Genomic DNA, 20,891 nt, shown 5'->3' on the forward strand with positions numbered 1-20,891 from the left:
TTATGCGATATAATACAACGTAGGTCGACGAAAAAAATGGTCAAGTAAAAACGCATTATTCGATATAACTTGAAAAGAACTTGTTAGATCTCAATTAAATTCAAACGGAACCACGTAATGTAACGCACCACCTTTCGATTAAAATAAAAATCATCGAAATCGGTCCATCCAGAAAATGTTCTGAGGTAACATAGAAAAAAAATACAATCGAATTTAAAACCTCCTTTTTGGAAGTCAGTAAAAAGGGGTAACAAATATTTATATAATTATCTATTTGATTTAAGAAACTAATCAAATAAATTAAATAATCTTCCAGGTACAGCTAATAATGTACAATAATGTCTATATAAGCCTACAAATACAAAAATATGCGAAAAATGTTCAATCAAAAGTTTAAACGCGGAACATGTTTGTATTATCAAACACGTGGAATTATTTGACATAAAAAAATGTCAACAATTTCAAACACTCTTTGTGTCGAACATACTCGTATATTCGTGTCGTGAAAATTTCGTACGTTTTTGTTATATTGTAATAACGTTATTTTTAACGTTATCTTCACCAATTTCGTTGTCTGGAAGACATCGTTGTTATACGACCACTTGCTGTACTGCTGTACTGTTATATTATAGTTGAATTTTATGTTCCTTATTTTTTTCAACATTTTTTTTGTTTGTAGTTTGTATATATTGTTTTTAAAAGTTCCTACGAAAACACTAATTTGCAATTCTGTTATTTCCAATTTGTTTTGACGGCCGATCCATGAACACACACTCGTATTCAACATTTGAAGATATCGCGCTAGGGATTACGAGGTCGATCACTTTTGGCAAATGGCTATAATATAATGTCCGTAAAAGGCCTGTTTCATCGACTGTGGATAACACTATTTGACGAATAAAGGCAACCAACGGATAACATTTTTGGAGTTTAGTGTATAAGAATCGTTTTTCATATAAGGCCTCCAAATAAAAAAAATTAGGAGTAAAATCTACTGAACGAATGACCTTGTAACGCCATCTATCGCATAAAGTCTAAAGGCGTAACGTCGTTTTCTAATAACGCCATCTCGTGGTAACGTATTGTCAATTAATAGCGTTATTTGATATGTTTTAGTTCCAACTTTTTTCCTATAATAAAAATGAAGTCATTGGCCATTTGTGGTTCATTTACAGGCTATTTAGCATTAATTTAGTTCAGTCTACAAATGCAACTGAAATTAATTGTTTTTGCTAATAAAGTAAAAAAAAATACTGTAATTTTCATCGACAAGTAGGTAATACAATGCCACCTGCATTGTTGGGAAAATAATCTATTAAATACTCATTACTAGAGGAAACTAAAAATTACTAGTGAGATCTCGATGAAATTTATATAGGACTACGATTATCATCATATTTCGATTATAAAAATGAATGATTAAAATCATTACACTCAGTAAAAAGTTATGAGGTAACAAACGTACAAAAAAACATACAGTCGAATTGAGAACCACCTCATTTTTTAAATTCGTTAATTATTAATTATTTAATAATAATAATTCCTGCCGGGCTTTGTGACTTACCTGTAGTGTCATCTTTCGGGGGACAGAACACATCAACATACACAGGCCTAGTATTAAGTAAGAGCCCGAATTATTAAGTTCATGTAGGAGGCACTAGATGTCGCTGAACTCATATTTTTTTGATTTGTACTTCAATATATCTTTATTAGTACTTTTTGAATGCATTTCGAGATATAAAGTAATAACCATAATATAAATAATAAATTAAAATCCTTACAATATATATATTTATCCAAGTTCATTCGTTCGTTCTACTCCAACCCTTTCAGTGATGAAGACAATTTTTTGATTAAATTTTTGCAAATCATTCTTACTGATAAGATTGCCTAAACTCTATCGCACGGTTTGATCCTCGCTCGGAGTGTATATCTGTGTTTGAATAAATGACTTTCCGGTGTGGATGTCTGTCCTTATGGATATCTCCACCGTGCTTCGGAGCCCGTTAAGATATTAGTGTCGATTGATAGCGATTGTTACTCATAGTAGGGTATATATCTACCAACCCGCATTGGAGCAACGTGGTGTATTAAGCTCCGACCCTTCATCTTACATGGCCACCAATCAATCAATAAATCAGGAAAACAATGTGTTTTTTAAACACATTTATAGAAGTAAAACTTCCTTACGCACGCTTGACTTTGGAGAGTAAGCTGGTGAATGCGTGGCGAGAGCGTTACGAAATTTGTGATCGGGCGAGGCGAATGGAGCAAGAGAGGTGCGAACACAAATTTTCATTGTCTTTCTCTGGTAGCCAATTACGTGTTGTAGGACACAGCGCTGGCCTATTGTGCAGGCCTATTGCTAAAGAAGTTTTACTTCAGTCGTGTGGTTTAAAGCACACTTGTTTTTTGATTTAAAAAACTTGAAGAAATAAAAGTTTACTAATAAATAACGTAAACTGTTTTACATTCATTCTATGCCGTTATTTTGTGCCAACCTTGTGCCAGAGGAAAACAAAAAGAATAAAAAATAAACTTTCCAGTATGTATATTTATTTACACAGCGTTTATAAATTAATCTAAATTAAATATAATTTTTAACATAAATTTGCATTATTTCATTTAATATTTTATTAAGTTACAAGCGACCTCTGTCCGTCTATGTTGTTTTACGCGATAAGTAATCACCAACATATCATATACTAAAATCTTCTCCAAAACATTTATCGCTTCTCTTTAATACAGATAGCTCAGCTACCTAGCTAGGAGAAGTAGAGATCATAATAGTAATTGCTTTCAAATTACACCTAGAAACTGATTGTTCCTTTTTTGTCACTTGTTACTTGAATATATTGTGTAAATACGGAAATAAATAAATGTATATGTATGTATAAACACGTTGCATCTTATGATATAAATATTATTCCGATCGATTTAGTGCTTTCGCAGTATAATCGAACAAAAAAAACCGGCACTCCATTTATTAGTATAAGTTTGTTTATTCTTTCACTAATAATTAATAATTAGTGCGAATTCTAGTTACTGTATAATGCTTTAATTATAAAAAGCAGAAAAAAGTCGATTGCGACGAGGCATATCAAATTTTTTGAAATATTTATATGTAATATCTGGGGGCACGGTAGTGCCCCCGCCAAGACGAACCAAAAAAAAAAAAAAAAAAAAAAAAAACGAAAAGCACTACCTATCTTTTCTCGAAGTGCTTCGTCGGTTTTTTGAACCATCATAACTTGGGTTTGGATTACACCAGATAAACAAAATTCTCAGGATATGATGTCAATAGTAAACTTACTAAACATATAAAGTTTCAATTGCATAGCTCTTATACTTTAGATTTTATTGATATCTAAAAAACCCCGATTTCGTCACTCACTGATGATCATCAAAATTCTTAGAGTACTTCCTGAAGTCCCAGAAAGCTGAAATTTGGTATGTAAGCTAGTATTAGTACACAAACAACAAAAAAATTATAAAACTTGGAACTTTTACCCCCCAACCCCTTAAACTAGGGGGTGGAAGTTTGTATGAGACTTCCGCAAATTTTGATGCTAGAGGTCTGAAAATTGATATAGAAACTCCTTGTTACTGCTTGTTACAAATAATAATAATAAAATACATTAAAAAAAATCGGTTATTAGTTTATGTCGAAAATTTACATTTTGTAATTTTGGTATTTAAGTTTTGGCGGAGGTCACCGTTTGCATATCAGTTCAACATAAAATCAAAAACAGCGTGCTTAAACCAAATATGGTGAAGATTGGATGATATTTATGGTATAAAATGTGTCGGAGGTAAAATGCAACTATAATATTGTCATAAGCAACTTACAAAAAGAAGTGAAATCCCACCAAAAACATTTTCATGTAAAATGTTGCCAAGACGAGATCATATGGCTCGCACTGTCAAAAAGTTATCAGATCTCATGTAGAGCCAAGCTTCTAACTCTACACGCCCTAACTCTACAAGCCCTAACTTCACAAACTCTACACCTTAGTCAAAATATGTGGCTTGGCCGTTTCGCTACCGTCACGTGCTTTTCTGTTATACAATAGTTCTATTAAAGAAAAAATAAAAAGAAGAATAATAAACAGTGAATAAATTTTTCACCTTACGCCCACGAGACGGTAGCGAAACGGCCAAGCCACATATTTTGACTAAGGTGTAGAGTTTGTGAAGTTAGGGCTTGTAGAGTTAGGGCGTGTAGAGTTAGAAGCTTGGCTCTACATGAGATCTGATAACTTTTTGACAGTGCGAGCCATATGATCTCGTCTTGGCAACATTTTACATGAAAATGTTTTTGGTGGGATTATAATTTCGATGTTGACAATAATTAACATTTTCTTATATTTATTTAAAGCACAGATATACACGTGTAAATTATAATTTTTACTACTTAAATAAAATTATTAAAGAAATAGTATTTATATAAAAACTGTATAGCTATATTTTATTATATATTCGCTAGTACATTCTTGATCCGTACAGCCAAAGAATGGAACTCTCTACCAGCGTCTGTGTTTCCAAAAAATTATAACCTGGGGATCTTTAAGTCGCGAGTGAATAGGTTACTTCTAGGTAAGCGTGCTCCATCTTAGACCGCATTTTCACTTATCATCAGGTGAAATAGTGGTCAAACGCAAGCCTATCATTGTATAAAAAAAAATATATAAGATAACATTAATTTACTGTCCAGATTCATATTGTGATATTCTAAAGTCTGTATAACCCCTGGATAATGTGTTATGATAATAATAATTTTTAATACCGAATCGACAGCTTCGAAGATTTTTCAAATATATTAATTTTAAAACTAAATTTTACTTTATTACAACATGTATTTGGTTAAAAAGATAGATTAATTTTAAAAAGTATTTTATTGGTAACAAATGACGGTACAATTCACACTTTTATAATAATGTTAATTATGGTGGTATAAAGAAATGTATTAACAACTAAAGTGCACCGTTTGTCTAAACTAGTTAGATAACTGTATCTCAGAAAAACAGGGTTCTCCTCTATAGAAATCTATATCTAATACTCTAATATACTTTTTAATATTATAATAAACATACAAGACTTATCTCGTGGCTTTGCCTGCGTTCATTGGTCCTATAATGTATATTAGTAATTTTCACACATCATTTTAAGCGATATATTTCTAACGATTGGAGGGTGCTGAGTTTAACACCCTTTTTTAATTTGTCTGTTTTAATTACTTGACATGGGCACCTGATAGCGATCGTTACTGATAGCAGATATATCCGCCAACTCGCATTGGAGCAACGTGGTGGATTAAGCTCTGAATCTTCTCCTACATGGGGAAAGAGGCCTGCAGTGGGATATTACAGGCTGAAGCGTAATTACTTGATTATTGTACTAAACCTTATACTAGCACTAATAAAATGACGAGATTGCTGTCGCAAAGTTATATTTCATCATCACATCACACCACATTACAAACCGCATTGGAGCAGCGTACAGCAGCGTAGCAGATTGTAACGCAGCATAACTTCCATCCTTATATCCAACAGAAGAAGTACCTAATATTAAAACTTTTAAGTAACTAACTATAAGTCATACAATAAATGCACATGTTTTTGTAACTTAATTAATTGTAATGCTACGTAATATTATATGACTAGAAATAATTTAATTACGTAAAATGTTTGTACGAATTTGTACACACATGCTGTTTTATTTTAATTATCTATAAATTATATAAATTTATTGAACGAATCATGAAAATGGTTTCTTATCATAATAACACGTCGATTTAATGATACAATATATGAGTCTTCTTAGGATCTAAAGCAAATAAATAATTAAAAATATTATTTACAGAATGTTATAGTATAATATATATGAGGTAGGACACAGCAGGAAACACCCTGAAGTGCCTCGAGTTTAAAGAAGATCACAGCTAAATTAGACTGTGTTATATTCCTAGGGTGAGTAAGCTGACCAGAGCTCCTGGGGATTGTGGGTAGGGTCAGCCACGCGCTTGCGATGCTTCTGGTGTTGCAAGCGTCTATAAACTACAGTAATCGCTCACTATCACGTGGGCCGTACGCTTGTATGCTGATCAAGTTTTATATTAAAATATCGATCGATAGTTCAATTTATCTGTGTAGGTAATTGTTGCCTTACTGGATTTACACCAGGATAGCTGTGCGCGTGTACTTACGTATGCAATATTTGCCTAAATACGTCACGATTGCCCTCAGAACGATGTTATTAAAAGCAAATCAGAACGCAGTGTTCGTACCAACGTGTTAAAGTAAACTTTTTAGACAAACTTCATCACTTTTTTGTGGCAATTGTCAGACAAAAGTCCATTCGATCGACATGTTCTAAGCGACATTCGTTCGTAATACAATCGTCATGAACACCGTCAGAACGATGTCAGATCAAAGTAAATTAGAACGCTTTTTACACAAGTTTTTTTTTATTTACTATGACTTAACAGAGTCCTAATAACTCCCATATTGGTACAGATTCTTAATAACTAATTTAAATGCCTTGGTCGTTAAGGATATAAATATTGTTAACATACTAAGCTCAAGATAGAAAAAAGATGCTTATTTTATATTTGTTCTCGTAATAACACCATTAAGCATAATTATAATAACTTACATATCTACTAACTATAATATCTTAGACATCTTTTTTTACCTTTATTCATCATCACATTTCTGTTGTGCAGTAAAACAAACTACTATCAGAAAATAATGCTTAGTAACATTTAAAGTCATCAAAGCAAATATAAATGAGCGGTGATTGAAGTCGATTATTATTATGGGAAAAAGTTGAGTTATTCCTATATAATATTTCTCAATGACATTTTGCAAATAAGTTGATATGAACTAATAAATTGCAAGTTATAAATAATAAATAAATATCTACACAATACACACACGGTCGTCTGTTCCTAGATTAAGCAACTTAATGCTTGTGTTATAGGTAACAGCTGACTGGTATAGCTACATTTTTTTTCGATAAGCATACATAAATATATTATACTCAGACTCGGGGTGGGGATCGAACCCACAACCCCCGGGCAGAAAGCAGGGTCACTACAAACTGCGCCAACGGGCAAGTCAAAGTTAACATAGCAATTCCAATAATGTTTACATTACATTCCTTAATTATCAAATATTAACAATATGAAAAAACTCTGTACTCAGATGGTATATATGTACTATTTGAGAATACCAAAAGTTATGACACTCGATGTAAGCATAGCTTTTATATCTGTAATTTTAAGTTTCACTAATACCTTTTCTTGATCTACATGTGTGCATAGGCATATTTATTACCACATAAATCACTAATATTTCTTTATATACAGAGTACGTCCTTCCAAACTTAGCGTAATTACAAAAATTGAGCCTTCCCCCTGTCCTTCCAGGCTGTTTCTCGCAAGGAACTCCTGTTTACTCTTCCGTACTGGATACTTCCATTACAAGTCGGTTTACTCTGATTACTACTTCTGAAGGTGACCGTGGTACAAGTCCTGACGCTAGACGTGTTGGATTTTTGACGCAAACCTTGCATCTGTGAATGGGTGAATATTTTGAAAAAAAGGACGCGTATAATATAATGCCAATCAAAATTCGACGGCGGTCTGATCTCAATCGATCCGTCTATTCTCAGTCTGGTCTCGGTCTAGTCTTGATGTAGTCTCGGTCTAGTCTCGGTGTAGTCTTGATCTAATCTCAATCTAATCTCGGCGTAGTCTCGATCTAGTCTTAGTCTAGTTTCGGTCTAGTCTTGGTCTAGTCTCAGTCTAGTTTCAATCTTGTCTCGTTCTAGTCTCGGTCTAGTCTCGATCTAGTCTTAATCTAGTCTCGGTCTAGTCTCGGTCTAGTCTCGGTCTAGTCTCGGTCTAGTCTCGTTCTAGTCTCGGCCTAGTCTCGGTCTAGTCTAAATCTAGTATCGGTCTAGTCTCAGATAGATTTTAGTTATGTTTTGTTGAATACGACAATGTCAATCGCAGTCCGAGTATACTTTATTTTTATTTCGACCGTAATCTAGTAAAATTTTGTTTTAGTAGTAGATCAATTATAGTTTTATCATTTGTTTTGTCTTATTTTGGTCTCGGTATGGTAAAAAGCCGACTTGTGAGTTACAATATTGGTGATGAAATCATGAATAAAGCTCAAAATACAGTGTATAATGGTACTATCAAATATCCTTGCTTCCTTCGTATGAATACCTTACCAGACCAAGACCAAAACAAGAACTAACTAGTATTGCAATGTGTATCGGCCCTTTAAACAAACGTGATAAATTTTAAACTAGAAATGCTAAGTAGTATTTATAATAAAAAAAAAACAACTAAAAAACAAAATTTATGTAGAAATATGTCTAAAACCAAATTTAAAATACAAAAATGTTAACAATTAATTTACCTAACTAATTAGTGTACCTAAATTATGTACTAATTTTTTTACAATTTATTGTATAACATATGTCAAAAGCATGAAAATACGAAAACTGAACTTAAAACTGCACTACTCTACTTCACGTAGCACAATATACTTTATTTAAAAATGAATCTATGTACAAGTAAAGCCGTACGTATTGCATTGTTTATAAAATAAGTCGTGTCAGCGAGATTCCGACGATTCTGGCATTTAAGCTTAAGCATTAATTTCACATACATTTAATTACATTTTGTTCATATTTTTTTATATCGGTGTTCGATAAAGACCGTAACACAGCGTCTTATCATTTCATCACTTCGCTCTCGGGCACTCACATCAATCTGTAAGGAGGATCTTTACACTTACCCCTTACAATCAATAATTAATATATTTTTGAAGTAAAAATTATTTACGCACGCTTGGCTTCGGGAGTAAGCTGGTGAATGTGTGATAAGAACGTTACGAAAAGTGCGATCGGGCGAGGCACACGGAAGTTAAGAGGGAGATATAAGTTAGTGCAGATAGAAAGAGAGAGAGTTACGTTTCGTAAGTTTTACTTCAGTCGTGTGGTCTAAAGCACACTCGTTATTTTTTTTATTTTATTTTTTTAAGATATTTATTAATAATTCGTTTAGTGTTTTAGCGTTACTATCTAAATCAGGACCGTATGAACTTACATGGAAATGAGTACTAGTGTTTATGTTACCAGGGTCGTGACAGAGAAGCTTGCGAAGCGATCTTCTGAAGTTGCGTGTCATCAGACAGTATACTATTGGGTTGATCGCTGAGTTCGTGTGTCCTGGAGTTACATAAATAGAGAAAATAATTAGTGAAAATAACACAGAGGTGATTAGAGGCGCGATCTCTGAAAACATTTAATTTTGCAGCAAAAAGGTATTATACCTCGATCAGTTATTAGTTGCGATGGTCCACGTTGCGTTATATAAAACTTCTTATATTAAATGGCAATATGATTATGTCTAATTTATACTCAATTCACACAGACTTTATAATTTAAATGAAATAAAAATCAAAAATTGGTTTTTTTCACCGTGGAAACTTACTATCAGTAAAATAGTTTTAAAAACATTATTTCAAGTTTTGTTAATCAATGATTTCATTTTGAAATTATGTTTTAAAATTTATTATATAATAGTTTTAACAGGCAGCCGATTAAAATAAAACCTTAATATTTCTTAATTTATTTAATTTAAGAAATTGCAATAAAAGTAACATTTACCTAACAACAACGTGTACGGTAACACTAACGCCACGGAGTCAGCTTGGACAGCGTTGATATCGATCAAGAGTTGAAGAATATTGTACGGCAACCAACACAGCGCGAACAGTACCGCCAGGAGAAGCAGTATCCATGCTACTCGCTTTCTTTCGCGGACGAGTCTTAAACGCTGAAAATAGAGAAAAAAATAAGTTCGGTGAAAAAAAATTAACTGTTTTTTTTATTACAATAAAATAACTTTATCGGATTTTATCGCGGTTTATTGTTTTTTTTTTCACTTGGTCGACGTTTCTGATCATCATCATTTCAGCTTATTGCAGTCCACTGCTGGACATAGGCCTCCACAAGTTCGTGCCAAAAATGGCGCAAACTCATGTGTGTCGCCCATAGTCACCACGCTGGGCAGGCGGGTTGGTGACCGCAGGGCTGGCTTTGTCGCACCGAAGACGCTGCTGCCCGTCTTCGGCCTGTGCATTTCAAAGCCAGTAGTTGGATGGTTATTCCGCCATCGGTTGGCTTTATAAGTTCCAAGGTGGAAATGGAACTGTGTTATCCCTTAGTCGCCTCTTACGACACCCACGTGAAGAAGGGGCTATATTCTTTAATGTCGTAGCCACACAGCGTACGTTTCTGATACTTTACAGCAACCATGGCCACGGGAGGACTAGTCCTCTTGTACCAGTAGGCTACGTATATTATCACTTTAAACAATCTATCCAATCAAGAACTAAATAACTATTTTTGATAGGTTTTAAGACATTTCTGAATATACGGTGTGTATGTAGATTTAGTAATTATACTATTATCTATACAAATAAATAAAATCGGAGTGTCCGTTTGTAATATTAAAATAACCGCTTTTTACTAAATGCATATGGATATACATACACACGGTAGATATACCAAAATAAGATTTTTTTTACAATTTTTGTGTCTGTCTGTATGTCTGTCTGTTTGTTTCGGCTAATCTCTGAAACAGCTGAGCCGATTTTCACTGGCAGATAGCTAATATAATAAGAAGTAACTTAGGCTACTTTTATTTTAGAAATTTTTTTATTTTATAACTCTGCGAACCGAAATATATATATATATACATATATACATATATATATATATATATATATATATATATATATATATATATATATTGTTTAATTCCACGCGCACGAACTCACGGACACAGCTAGTATTTTTTGTAAAATGACGATTCGAAGGTGATTTTGAAGTATATTTGAATAAAGTTGTTTTTGATTTTGATTTTTTAAATTTTCATACTACTTAGTAACATTTTTTTTAATGAGGCACAATTTCACTCAGGCAAAAATCATTAGGGCCCGTACTAAAATAAATGCTCGGATAGTTTCAAAAAAGCTCTGTGTTTCCATTTATTTTGTGTTGTGTGAAACTTTTCCAGATTCAACTTTCTCCATTCACAAGACATTTGTTGTTTAACTAACTAAATATTTCGTCAACATGTTTGCAAAGTCAACGTTACGCATGTCTGTTACTAATTGCCTTTTCAAAGTTTAGTTGATCTCAAAATACTGTTAATAATAAATATATGTATGAAAATATAATATTATAAAGCTGATAAGTTTGTTTGTTTAAGCGCGGTTATTTAAGACTGATTGGATTTGAAACATTATTTTTGTGTTGATAGCCCATTTATCGAGTAAGACTTATTCTATTTTATCCTCAAATTAAAGCATGTAAATCCACACAACATAGCTAGTGCTATTATAATTTAATAAAATTACAAATAAATTTGAATTATATTTATTTATGGGTTTAGTTATGGACTTTGTTGCTCGAAGTTCATACTGGACTGTAATTTTACGATTCCGTATCCAAAGGCTGTTAATGAAACTGTAACAACATATTTCATCAAAGGAATGTCTGTTAGTGACATATGCCAGACTTGAGCCTACGCAAAATTCTTGAATCCTTTTTTTCTGTCTATTTAGCGCGGGAAATATTTGAATTGGGATTTGGCAGTTAAGCCGTTTACTTCGAGGGTCACTAAGCCGTATCAGAGGTGTGAAACCTCTTTTCTTTACGTGAACGAGGTTAATCTTAAAACGGTTTAACAATTTTAAGGTTTTGCTCCATTAGATATTATACCAACAGAAAGAGAAGAATTTGTAAAGACTTTATTTTACATAGATTTATTTGTTTAAAATTGCACGTTATTATTTTTATTATTTCTGGAGCCCCGATACAGAATTAATCTCTGTGAGGGCCGTTGAGTGTGTAGCGTTTGTTTTTTTATTAATATTATTTTTATATCATAAACGTAGGTAGTCATAAAATTGATGTGTAATGAATCAAAAACGACTACTCAGACCTTGCTTAAACTTAAATGGGACCACACGAAAAGCTTGTCAATAAAAAAAATACACTCGAATTTTGAACAATCTCCTTTTTTGGAAGTCAGTTAAAAATTGTCAATTTCAGTTTAAAATTTAGTAATTATTTTAATATTATTTCAGATTCAACTTCGTTTAAATGAAGAAAGTCGAAAGTCAATTCCTTTGATCTTTAGTCAGTAAATTTAATGAACAAGACTTCATTAAAATGTAAAGATTATAAATCGAAGTTCAACGCAATCTGATTAGTCTTTTCTTTTTAAACCGACTTCCAAAAAAGAAGGAGGCTCTCAATTCGATTGTATTTTGAACTGACTTCAAACAAAGAAGGTTCTCAATACAACGGTTTCTTTTTTAAATGTATGTTAATACGCAATATTAGATATAACTAAAAAATTACTATTTAGATCTCAATTATATTTAAATGCGACTACATGACACGTACCAACTTTGAATTAAAAAAAACTTGATAAAAAAAAATCATCGAAATCGCCCCGCCCAATAAAAAGATATGAGGTAACATGTATTAAAAAAAAAACATTCGAAATCAGAACCTCCTCTTTTTTGAATTCGGTTAAAAAGGCATCCACAATATAATACGTAAATTTTAAAATATTTTACGCGATCAATACAATCAATGAAAGTAACAGCTAAATATAAAATTCTTACTATTTTCTATAGTAAGGCTTATGCCTAAGACTACTTTAATTTCCAGTAACAGAAAAACCACAGTCAGTAAAGCCGAAGTCAATTTAAATCACCCTTTTAAATAAACGAAAGTAAAAGGTTCTTTATGAGAAAAAAAATTCACTCCTATAAAATTTGCATTTATATTGTTCTGGACGACACCCGAAGCTTGCTTTTGCTTTATATTTCAAATACATAAACAATGTTTTTGGTTTTTTATTTTGGTTCTTTGATTTACAAAGTAATAAAGAGGTGCCATTTGCAAAAGCTGAATATCGTTTGTTTATTCAACAAACATTTGCCCAAAGGACACCGTATATTAAAAACACAATATGCATCAGACATTTTAATTTTGAACATTGAAGTTTCCGCAATTTTGTGAAATTTACATACATTCGTACATAATATATAGCTAGTTCGACTGTAGAATTCTTTCTATAGTAATATTATAAAGGGGTAAAGTTTCTAACTTTGTTTGTTTGTTGGGGGTAATCTTCGCAAATACTGATTCGATCATGAAGATTCTTTCCCTAACAGAGAGCCACACTATTCAGGAGTGACATAGGCTATATTTGATTGTTACTGAACAAAAATCTAGTAAAAAATAATAAAAGAATATGAAAATCAAGTTGGAGAAACGCGAGTGAGATGAAAACTTTACATTTGCATAACAATAACAAAAATAGTAATTAACGTCCAACGATGTGGGCACGGGTTGGCTAGTAATATAAGGCGTGTACAATCACACACATACTTTTAAATGTTGTTAAAAGAAACACTATTTAAATTCACGAGCCACGTTTTAAGTTTATAAATTAATTTACTGCAAATGTATATTATTATCGATGACTTTAACTGTTTCTTCCTCTCCTCGGTTATACCTATCTATATTTCTATTTTTAAATATTATATTTATATGAATATGTATTTATTTATGAACAGTATTTGAGTATCTATATAAAAAAAAACTATATATGTATAACTGTACACCTCTATGCGGTCTAATTCTTTATCATGTCCTTTTCATACTTGAAGTTGTCAGGAAGAGATGACTCTTTTAGCGATAAGACCGCCATTGTCCATGTTTATGATTTCCTTTTCAATGTAAAAAATTCTTCTCTTAGTGTACAATAAAGTATAATTATATTTTGATAATGCATTACAGCATTTATTACACGAAAATAGCCTTCATTTAGATAATATTACCCGTAGTGGACACATAAACGGACACATTGTATTAATCGAATCATCATAATGATATCGTCAAATACAAAGATAAGTCATATAAAAAAATATAAGCGTATCTTAAAATTAAAATCTGTAAAAATTTTACTCTGATTTGCTTCTGTAGGACGCGAGTTTTATATCGGGACGCAGATAACACAAATAAAAATGTTCACATCACAACAAATAACAAATAACGACCGTAATTAAAAATTGTAAGACAAAATTTGTATATAGGTATTTATATTAATTTTATATATTTATTATAATTCATCATCATCACTTAAGCCTATCGCAGTCCACTGCTATAGATATAAGCCTCCACAAGTTCGCGCCAAAAAATGGCGTGAACTCATGTGTTTTGCCCATAGTCACCATGTTAGGCAGGCGGGTTGGTGACCGCAGGGCTGACTTTGTCGCGCCGAAGACGCTGCTGCCCGTCTTCGGCCTGTATATTTCAAAGCCAGCAGTTGGATGGTTATCCCGCCATCGGTCGGCTTTTCAAGTTCCAAGGTGGTAGCGGAACTATGTTATCCCTTAGTCGCCACTTACGACACCCACGGGAAGAGAGGGGGTGGCCTCCCGTGGTTGCTATAAAGTATTAGAAACGTACGCTGTGTGGCTACGGCATTAAAGAATATAGCCACCGTATTCTTCCCGTGGGTGTCGTAACAGGCTTGTGGAGGCCTATGTCCAGCAGTGGACTGCAATAGGCTGAAATGATGATGATGATGATGATCAGAAACGTCGAGCAAATAAAAAAAAACAATAAACCGCGATTGTACGAACCAAGTCGTACATCAACCTATTTGCGAATCAGCGAATTTATTAAATAAATTGGTTATTAATATAATAAGCGGGCAGCAGCGTCTTCGGCCTGTGTATTTCATAGCTAACAGTTTGATAGTTATCCCGTTATCAGTCGATTTTTTAAGTTCCAAGGTGGTAGTGGAACTGTGTAATCCCTCAGTCGCCTCTTACGCACCCACGGGAAGAGAGGGGGTGACTATATTCTTTACTACCATAGCCACATAGCTAATTATTATTAAAATTATTAAATATTAATTCAATTATTACCTGCTGACTGTTAGCACTGCCCTCGGTTTGATCGAATGGAGGCAGCACTGAGCACAACCGACGTCCCATCAACGAATACGAGACAACGACAATACAACCTGAAAGAAATAAATTTCGACGTGACAAAATAGAATATTAACTGCTAGGAATATTAATTTTTAATGTATATATGTAATTAGTTGTTATACTCGTACGTTCCTACAAATGGAGGGTTCCGTGTAAACGGCACGTGATCAATTACACCTATAAAACTCCCCATTTGAAGGAACCTAGTTAAAAGTCGAACACCTTATATAAATGTATCTATGGAAACGAAATAAAATTCTGCAGTATCGCTTTTTCATCTTATATATAAAAATCTCGTGTCACAGTGTTTGTTGCCAAACTCCTCCGAATAGACTGGAAAGAATTTTTCGAAATTTTGTTTGCATATCGGGTAGATCTGAGAATCGGCCAACATCTATTTTTCATACCCCTAAGTTTCAAAGGAGGAGATTCAGGGGGTTATTAATTGGCAAAACAACGTTTGCTGGGTCAACTAGTATATTTTTATAATAATTACGCACCTATGAGCAATAAGAGCTATCATCGTGCTCTATATAAAGAGATGTAGTTATTAGAACAGGTGCACGAAATCAATCAATACACATCGCGCTCATCAGTCCACATAACTTCAATTAGCACCTCTCGTACCAATCCATTCACACCGCGCCAATCATTACATGCAGTATCAATTAACACCGCGCTTATCATTGACACCATACCAATAAATATACCACCCTCAGTCATCACAAGCCCGTGTTCCGCCAATCAATGTTAGTTAGAACTTTCACCACATTTTGCAGCAATTATTAACAGATAAGCCTAACACCTGAGTTTCTTAACATTTAGAAGAGCAAACAAGTCCCATGAAGTTTAAAAATGGCCATAAATGTTTTTTCACACCGGTGTATATTTACTGCTTGGTAAATAAAAAAATGTTTAAGCAAGCTGATATTTCAATTTTATTTAATCGTCCCTAAAAAGTTTTGCTATACTATTTTTACAACTAGACGGATAATAAATGTTTGCATAAGTATAAATATCCACTCCAAGTTTAGGCTTCTACACGTCACACGCACCTTTAGACCAGAGCAGTCGGTTAATTTGTAATTAAAAAATATGTATTTATATTAGTGTACTGTTACCTAAATTAGGTTGCCAATCTTAGGAAAGTGATTTTATAGTGTTGGTTATATTAAGACAGTTAGTGATTAGCAGTACTTGATAACTTTCTTTAATTACAATAAAAATGTTCGTATTTCTTTTTTTTATGAAAGAAGCAACCAATGTACATCTATACTTGTCAAGAAAGTACTTACTAATAAAACAGGGAAGCTGACAGCTAATTAATAATAAATTGTTATTAATTACTCATCGACTCAAATGATTAAAAACGTTGTCACTTCCATATTTAAGAGTAGTTAATTACTGATTATTAATTATAAAATAAATAATTTAAATAAATATTTTGTGCCATTTAAAATTAATATATACAAAATAACATGTAATTTGTGGCGTATCTAATGAATTTATTGTTGCCCTAGTTCACATACACACACACAGACACACACTTAAGCTGCTTAAAAATATTTTTTGATAAGCAGCTTAACGTGCTCTCCGAGGCACGGTGGGGAGACCCACAAGGACTGCACAAACATCCAGACTACGGCAAACACCTGTATGGCCAATACAAATGTATATCTCTATAATTAGATGTATGTAAATAGATAACATAACCCGCTTACCTGGAACCGCGTAGACGAGTATGAAACTGAACGCACCGAACAATTCCTTCCTTATCGAGTCCGGCCACTTCTCTGTGCAGAATTCGATACTGCTTTCTACCCAAATCTGGAAACAAACAATATTTTTAATGATACTCTAGGGATAGACACAAAACTGGATACGCTTAGGATTTTTGTATCATGGAGAATTATCTACCTTAATTATTTTTCTTTTTTTTTAATTTATTTAAGGCCTCGAAGGCTTAAACTAAAATTTAGAGTAAGTTTCACTTTAATAGGACGTTTTTAAGCCAGTTAATAACTACAAATAATCGTAGTAAAATTGTAGCAATTTTGGTTTATAAACAATTTTACAGGGATGAAACGACGTGACACAACTAGTTCATATTAACGTAATTGGTAATCTGATAGCCAATCTAATAGATTGACAATCGAATTGCCCATCAGGAAAGATTAGATGAAGAACGAAGACATTTGTAATATTCTTTTCATAATGTTATCTCAATAATACTGGCGTAACTCAATGGCCCCTTCGATGAGATTGATTTTATTCTATCTTACTATCTATATGTCTCGTATATAAACTATTTACTTTATTGAATCAAATTCGTTTAAAAAAAGTGTGTGTGTGTCAGCTCCGACGCACAACTGAAGTTTACTCCTTCAGATCAACTATCTAAATAGGCACAAAAAAGGCTTACTAGTCTAATAAAAAGATTAATACCATATCAAATGGTAAATAAACGAATCAAATAACGCCATCTATCGGCATCCAATAGGGTTTCGATAGATGGCGTTAACAAAAACATAACGAGGTCATTAGTTCAGTAGATTTTACTCTTCATATTTTTTTCATACTCGGGGCCTTATATGAAAATCAATTTTAAGGAGTAACTCCAAAAACTGTAACTAGAGAGAGCATAGTTAGTAAAAAACTCCTGAATGTATAATCCATTTAAGTATCAAAACTTACATATTTGTTTTTATAAAGGTAAATTCAGTATGCGAAGTCAAATTCTTAAGTCATATGCCCAATTCGTGATTTCGACTAAAAATGTTTATCACGTTTGACGGATTACAAGCAAAAGCTTTCAATACAGTCCTGTGAGTATCGTATTATTGGCGTATTATCTCGAGCTACAAAATCAAATCTAAACATGTTTTACGTTTTAAATCGTGTGTACTTTGTTGATTAATTAAGATCGAGAAAGATATATAATGTTTGAAATGTTTTGTTAGCTGAGGTAGGGCACAGCTGAAAATATCCTGCTCAAAATTTGAAGCTGCTCAACTGGGGACCTCGACCTTACAGAAGATCACAGCTAAATAATACTGTTTTCAAGCAGTGTTGTGTACATGTGGTGAGTAAGGTGACAAAAGCTCTTGGGGGGTTAGGGATAGGGTCGGCAGCACGCTTGCGGTGCTTCTGGTGTTGCAGACCTTTAAGTGAGACGTACGCTTGTATGCCGATTTAGTTGTATAAACTAAAATTAATTTAAACATTATACCTTCAAGCTCTTCTTATACAGTAGTAATTTTTTTTAACCAACTTCCAAAAAAGGAGGAGTTTCTCAATTCGACTGTATTTTTTTTTATATCACTAGTTCGGCAAACAAGCGTACGGCTCACCTGATGGTAAGAGATTACCGTAGCTTATAGATGCCTTACGATTTAAAGTATTGATGTTTATTTATGTCACGGATCTCAAGACAAGTTTACTTATGGCTTTTATGCAGAGCCTTTGAGTAAAATAAAATATTATATAAGGTGTTTTAAAAAGAATTACTTGATATTAATAAATAAATCTTAATTTTTAAAATACGCCATTGCATAGGAGTAATTCAGAATTGTTTTTATAGCCTACGCTTCAGCCTGTAATATTTCGCATGTAGGAGAAGGATCAAAGCTTAATCCACCACGCTGCTCCATGCTTGGCGGATATATTCCTTATTATGAGTAACAATCGCTAACAGATGTACATGATAACAATCGAGACCGACAGCTTAAAATGCTCTCCGAGACACGGTGGGGAGACCCACAAGGACTAAAAACCAAACCAGAAATAAACATTTATATAAACGCAAATATCCACTTTTAGCGGGAGTCGAACTTGCGGCCGTCGGTGTTTAGGCGCCGCCGATATCACCATACCCACTAGAACGGTCCTTTTATAGCCTGATTCGATAAATTATATGACTTTTGCATAGAATAAATTTAGAATAAATATTAATTTATTCTTAAATAACCTAAAAATTGTTTTTGCAGGCAAACGGAAAAAACCGACTTCAATTATATCGACAAGAAATACAACGTAGGTAGACGAAAAAGTAGTCAAGTAAATACGCATTATCAAAGATTACTCCAAAAGTTGTAATCAGATCTCGATGAAATTTAAATGTGACCACATGATAAACATCAGATTTTGATTAAATTAAAAATCATCAAAATCGGTATACCCAGTAAAAAGCTTTTTTGGATTTTCAGGTTTCCCTCGATTACTCTGAGATCCCATCATCAAATCCTAGTTTCCCTTATATCTCCTTTCCAAGAAAAAAAGAATTATCAAAATCAGTTCATAAACGGCGAAGTTATCCCAGAAAATACATTAATATATATATTCGCTGATCTAATTCTATATTCAAATGAATAATTTTAGTTGCATACTTATTTCAAGTCGTTTCACGAACTCGAAATTTAATTAAATAAAAACAACAAAACATAATTTGCATTTCACTCTATCAAAAATTAACAGATATCATTCAGCGGCGAAGGCGCCATATTCGCTGGGTCCCGCTCGCGCTCGCCGTCCCACCATATATATATATATATATATATATATATGTGTGTGTGTGTGTGTGTGTGTGTGTGTAATCGTCGAATTGAGTAACCTCCTCCCTTTTTTGAAGTCAGTTAAAAAACACGTTGTTATTATTAATATATTATTGTTAATGGTATAGATTTTATTTATCCCTCTCAAAATAACTCTATTATAAAGTACATAGAACTTCTTACTTCAAGTTTAATTGTTTCAATGTTTATATTGTTTAGTTTAGTTGTAATTTGAACAAGTGAATATTCCCAGAAACTAATCGTTTATTTCAGTCGGTGGAAGTAAATCCGATACAGAGTTATAAATAGAATTATATACTTATACAGTAATTATTTTTGTCTGGTAGAGAGTTTGAATTTCAGTGAAAATTACTGATAAGTACTGAGTAAAATGCTTAAGTTATTGTTAAATTAGTTAAGTTTTGTTAAACTAAATAGCATCTAAAGTCAAGATACCATGTTATTTTATAATTATGTTTGTGAGCAAACAAAAAAATCAACAAGTAATACATATACATATTACATACATATAAATAGGTAGGTAGACGAAAAATTACTCAAGTAAAAACGCATTATTAAAGATACCACAAAAAGTACTCGTCAGATCGCAAATAAATTTAAATTGAACCGCATGAGAAGCACAACCTTTCGATTTAAAAAAATCAAAAAATCGGACTACCTAGTGTAGCGACATCTACCTCGCGACATACAAAAAATTAGAGAAAACTGACGTATCCCACATCGCGCTATCAAAGTTATCAGAGTGATTGAGTATATATACAATATCCCGACAACAACCGCTGGGGCAGTAGTCCACCAGACACAACACCCGTCTGGTCGGAGGATCCTCCTTTTGCGATGGCGGATGAGGGACCTCACACCCCGTTCCTCGTACCCCCAAACTAGTAGAAAGTTAGGAGATAACACACATAATAATTGTGTTTCCTCGCAAACGAAAAAAAAACCGAGTTCAATTACATCGAAGAGTAATACAACGTAGATCGACGAAAAAATAGTCAAGTAACTACGCGTTATCAAAGATTACTCAAAAAGTTATTATCAGATCTCGATAAAATTTATATATGATCACATGATAAACATCAGCTTTCGATTAAATCAAAAATTATCCAAATCGGTACACCCAGTAAAAAGTTATTGCGGATTTTCGAGAGTTTCCCTCGATTTCTCTGGGATCCCATCATCAGATCCTGGTTTCCTTATCATGATACCAAAT

General features: G+C 33.1%; 1 protein-coding gene across 1 annotated transcript in view; it reads right to left on the minus strand.

Annotated features, from left to right (window-relative positions):
- Positions 1-7,395: 7,395 nt before the first annotated feature.
- The window catches only part of LOC123654469 (neuropeptide FF receptor 2-like), a gene marked incomplete at its 5' end in the record, with an annotated part of 54,085 nt that continues 40,589 nt past the window's right edge, over positions 7,396-20,891 (minus strand). Inside the window, 5 exons of the mRNA XM_045590368.1 lie at positions 7,396-7,585; positions 9,117-9,246; positions 9,688-9,856; positions 15,042-15,139; positions 16,829-16,934. Of these exons, the coding sequence (XP_045446324.1) occupies positions 7,396-7,585; positions 9,117-9,246; positions 9,688-9,856; positions 15,042-15,139; positions 16,829-16,934 (693 nt within the window). The remainder of the gene's footprint in view (positions 7,586-9,116; positions 9,247-9,687; positions 9,857-15,041; positions 15,140-16,828; positions 16,935-20,891) is intronic.

Source organism: Melitaea cinxia, chromosome 6 (genome assembly GCF_905220565.1).
Source record: "Melitaea cinxia chromosome 6, ilMelCinx1.1, whole genome shotgun sequence".
NCBI classification, from domain to species: Eukaryota; Metazoa; Arthropoda; class Insecta; order Lepidoptera; family Nymphalidae; genus Melitaea; species Melitaea cinxia.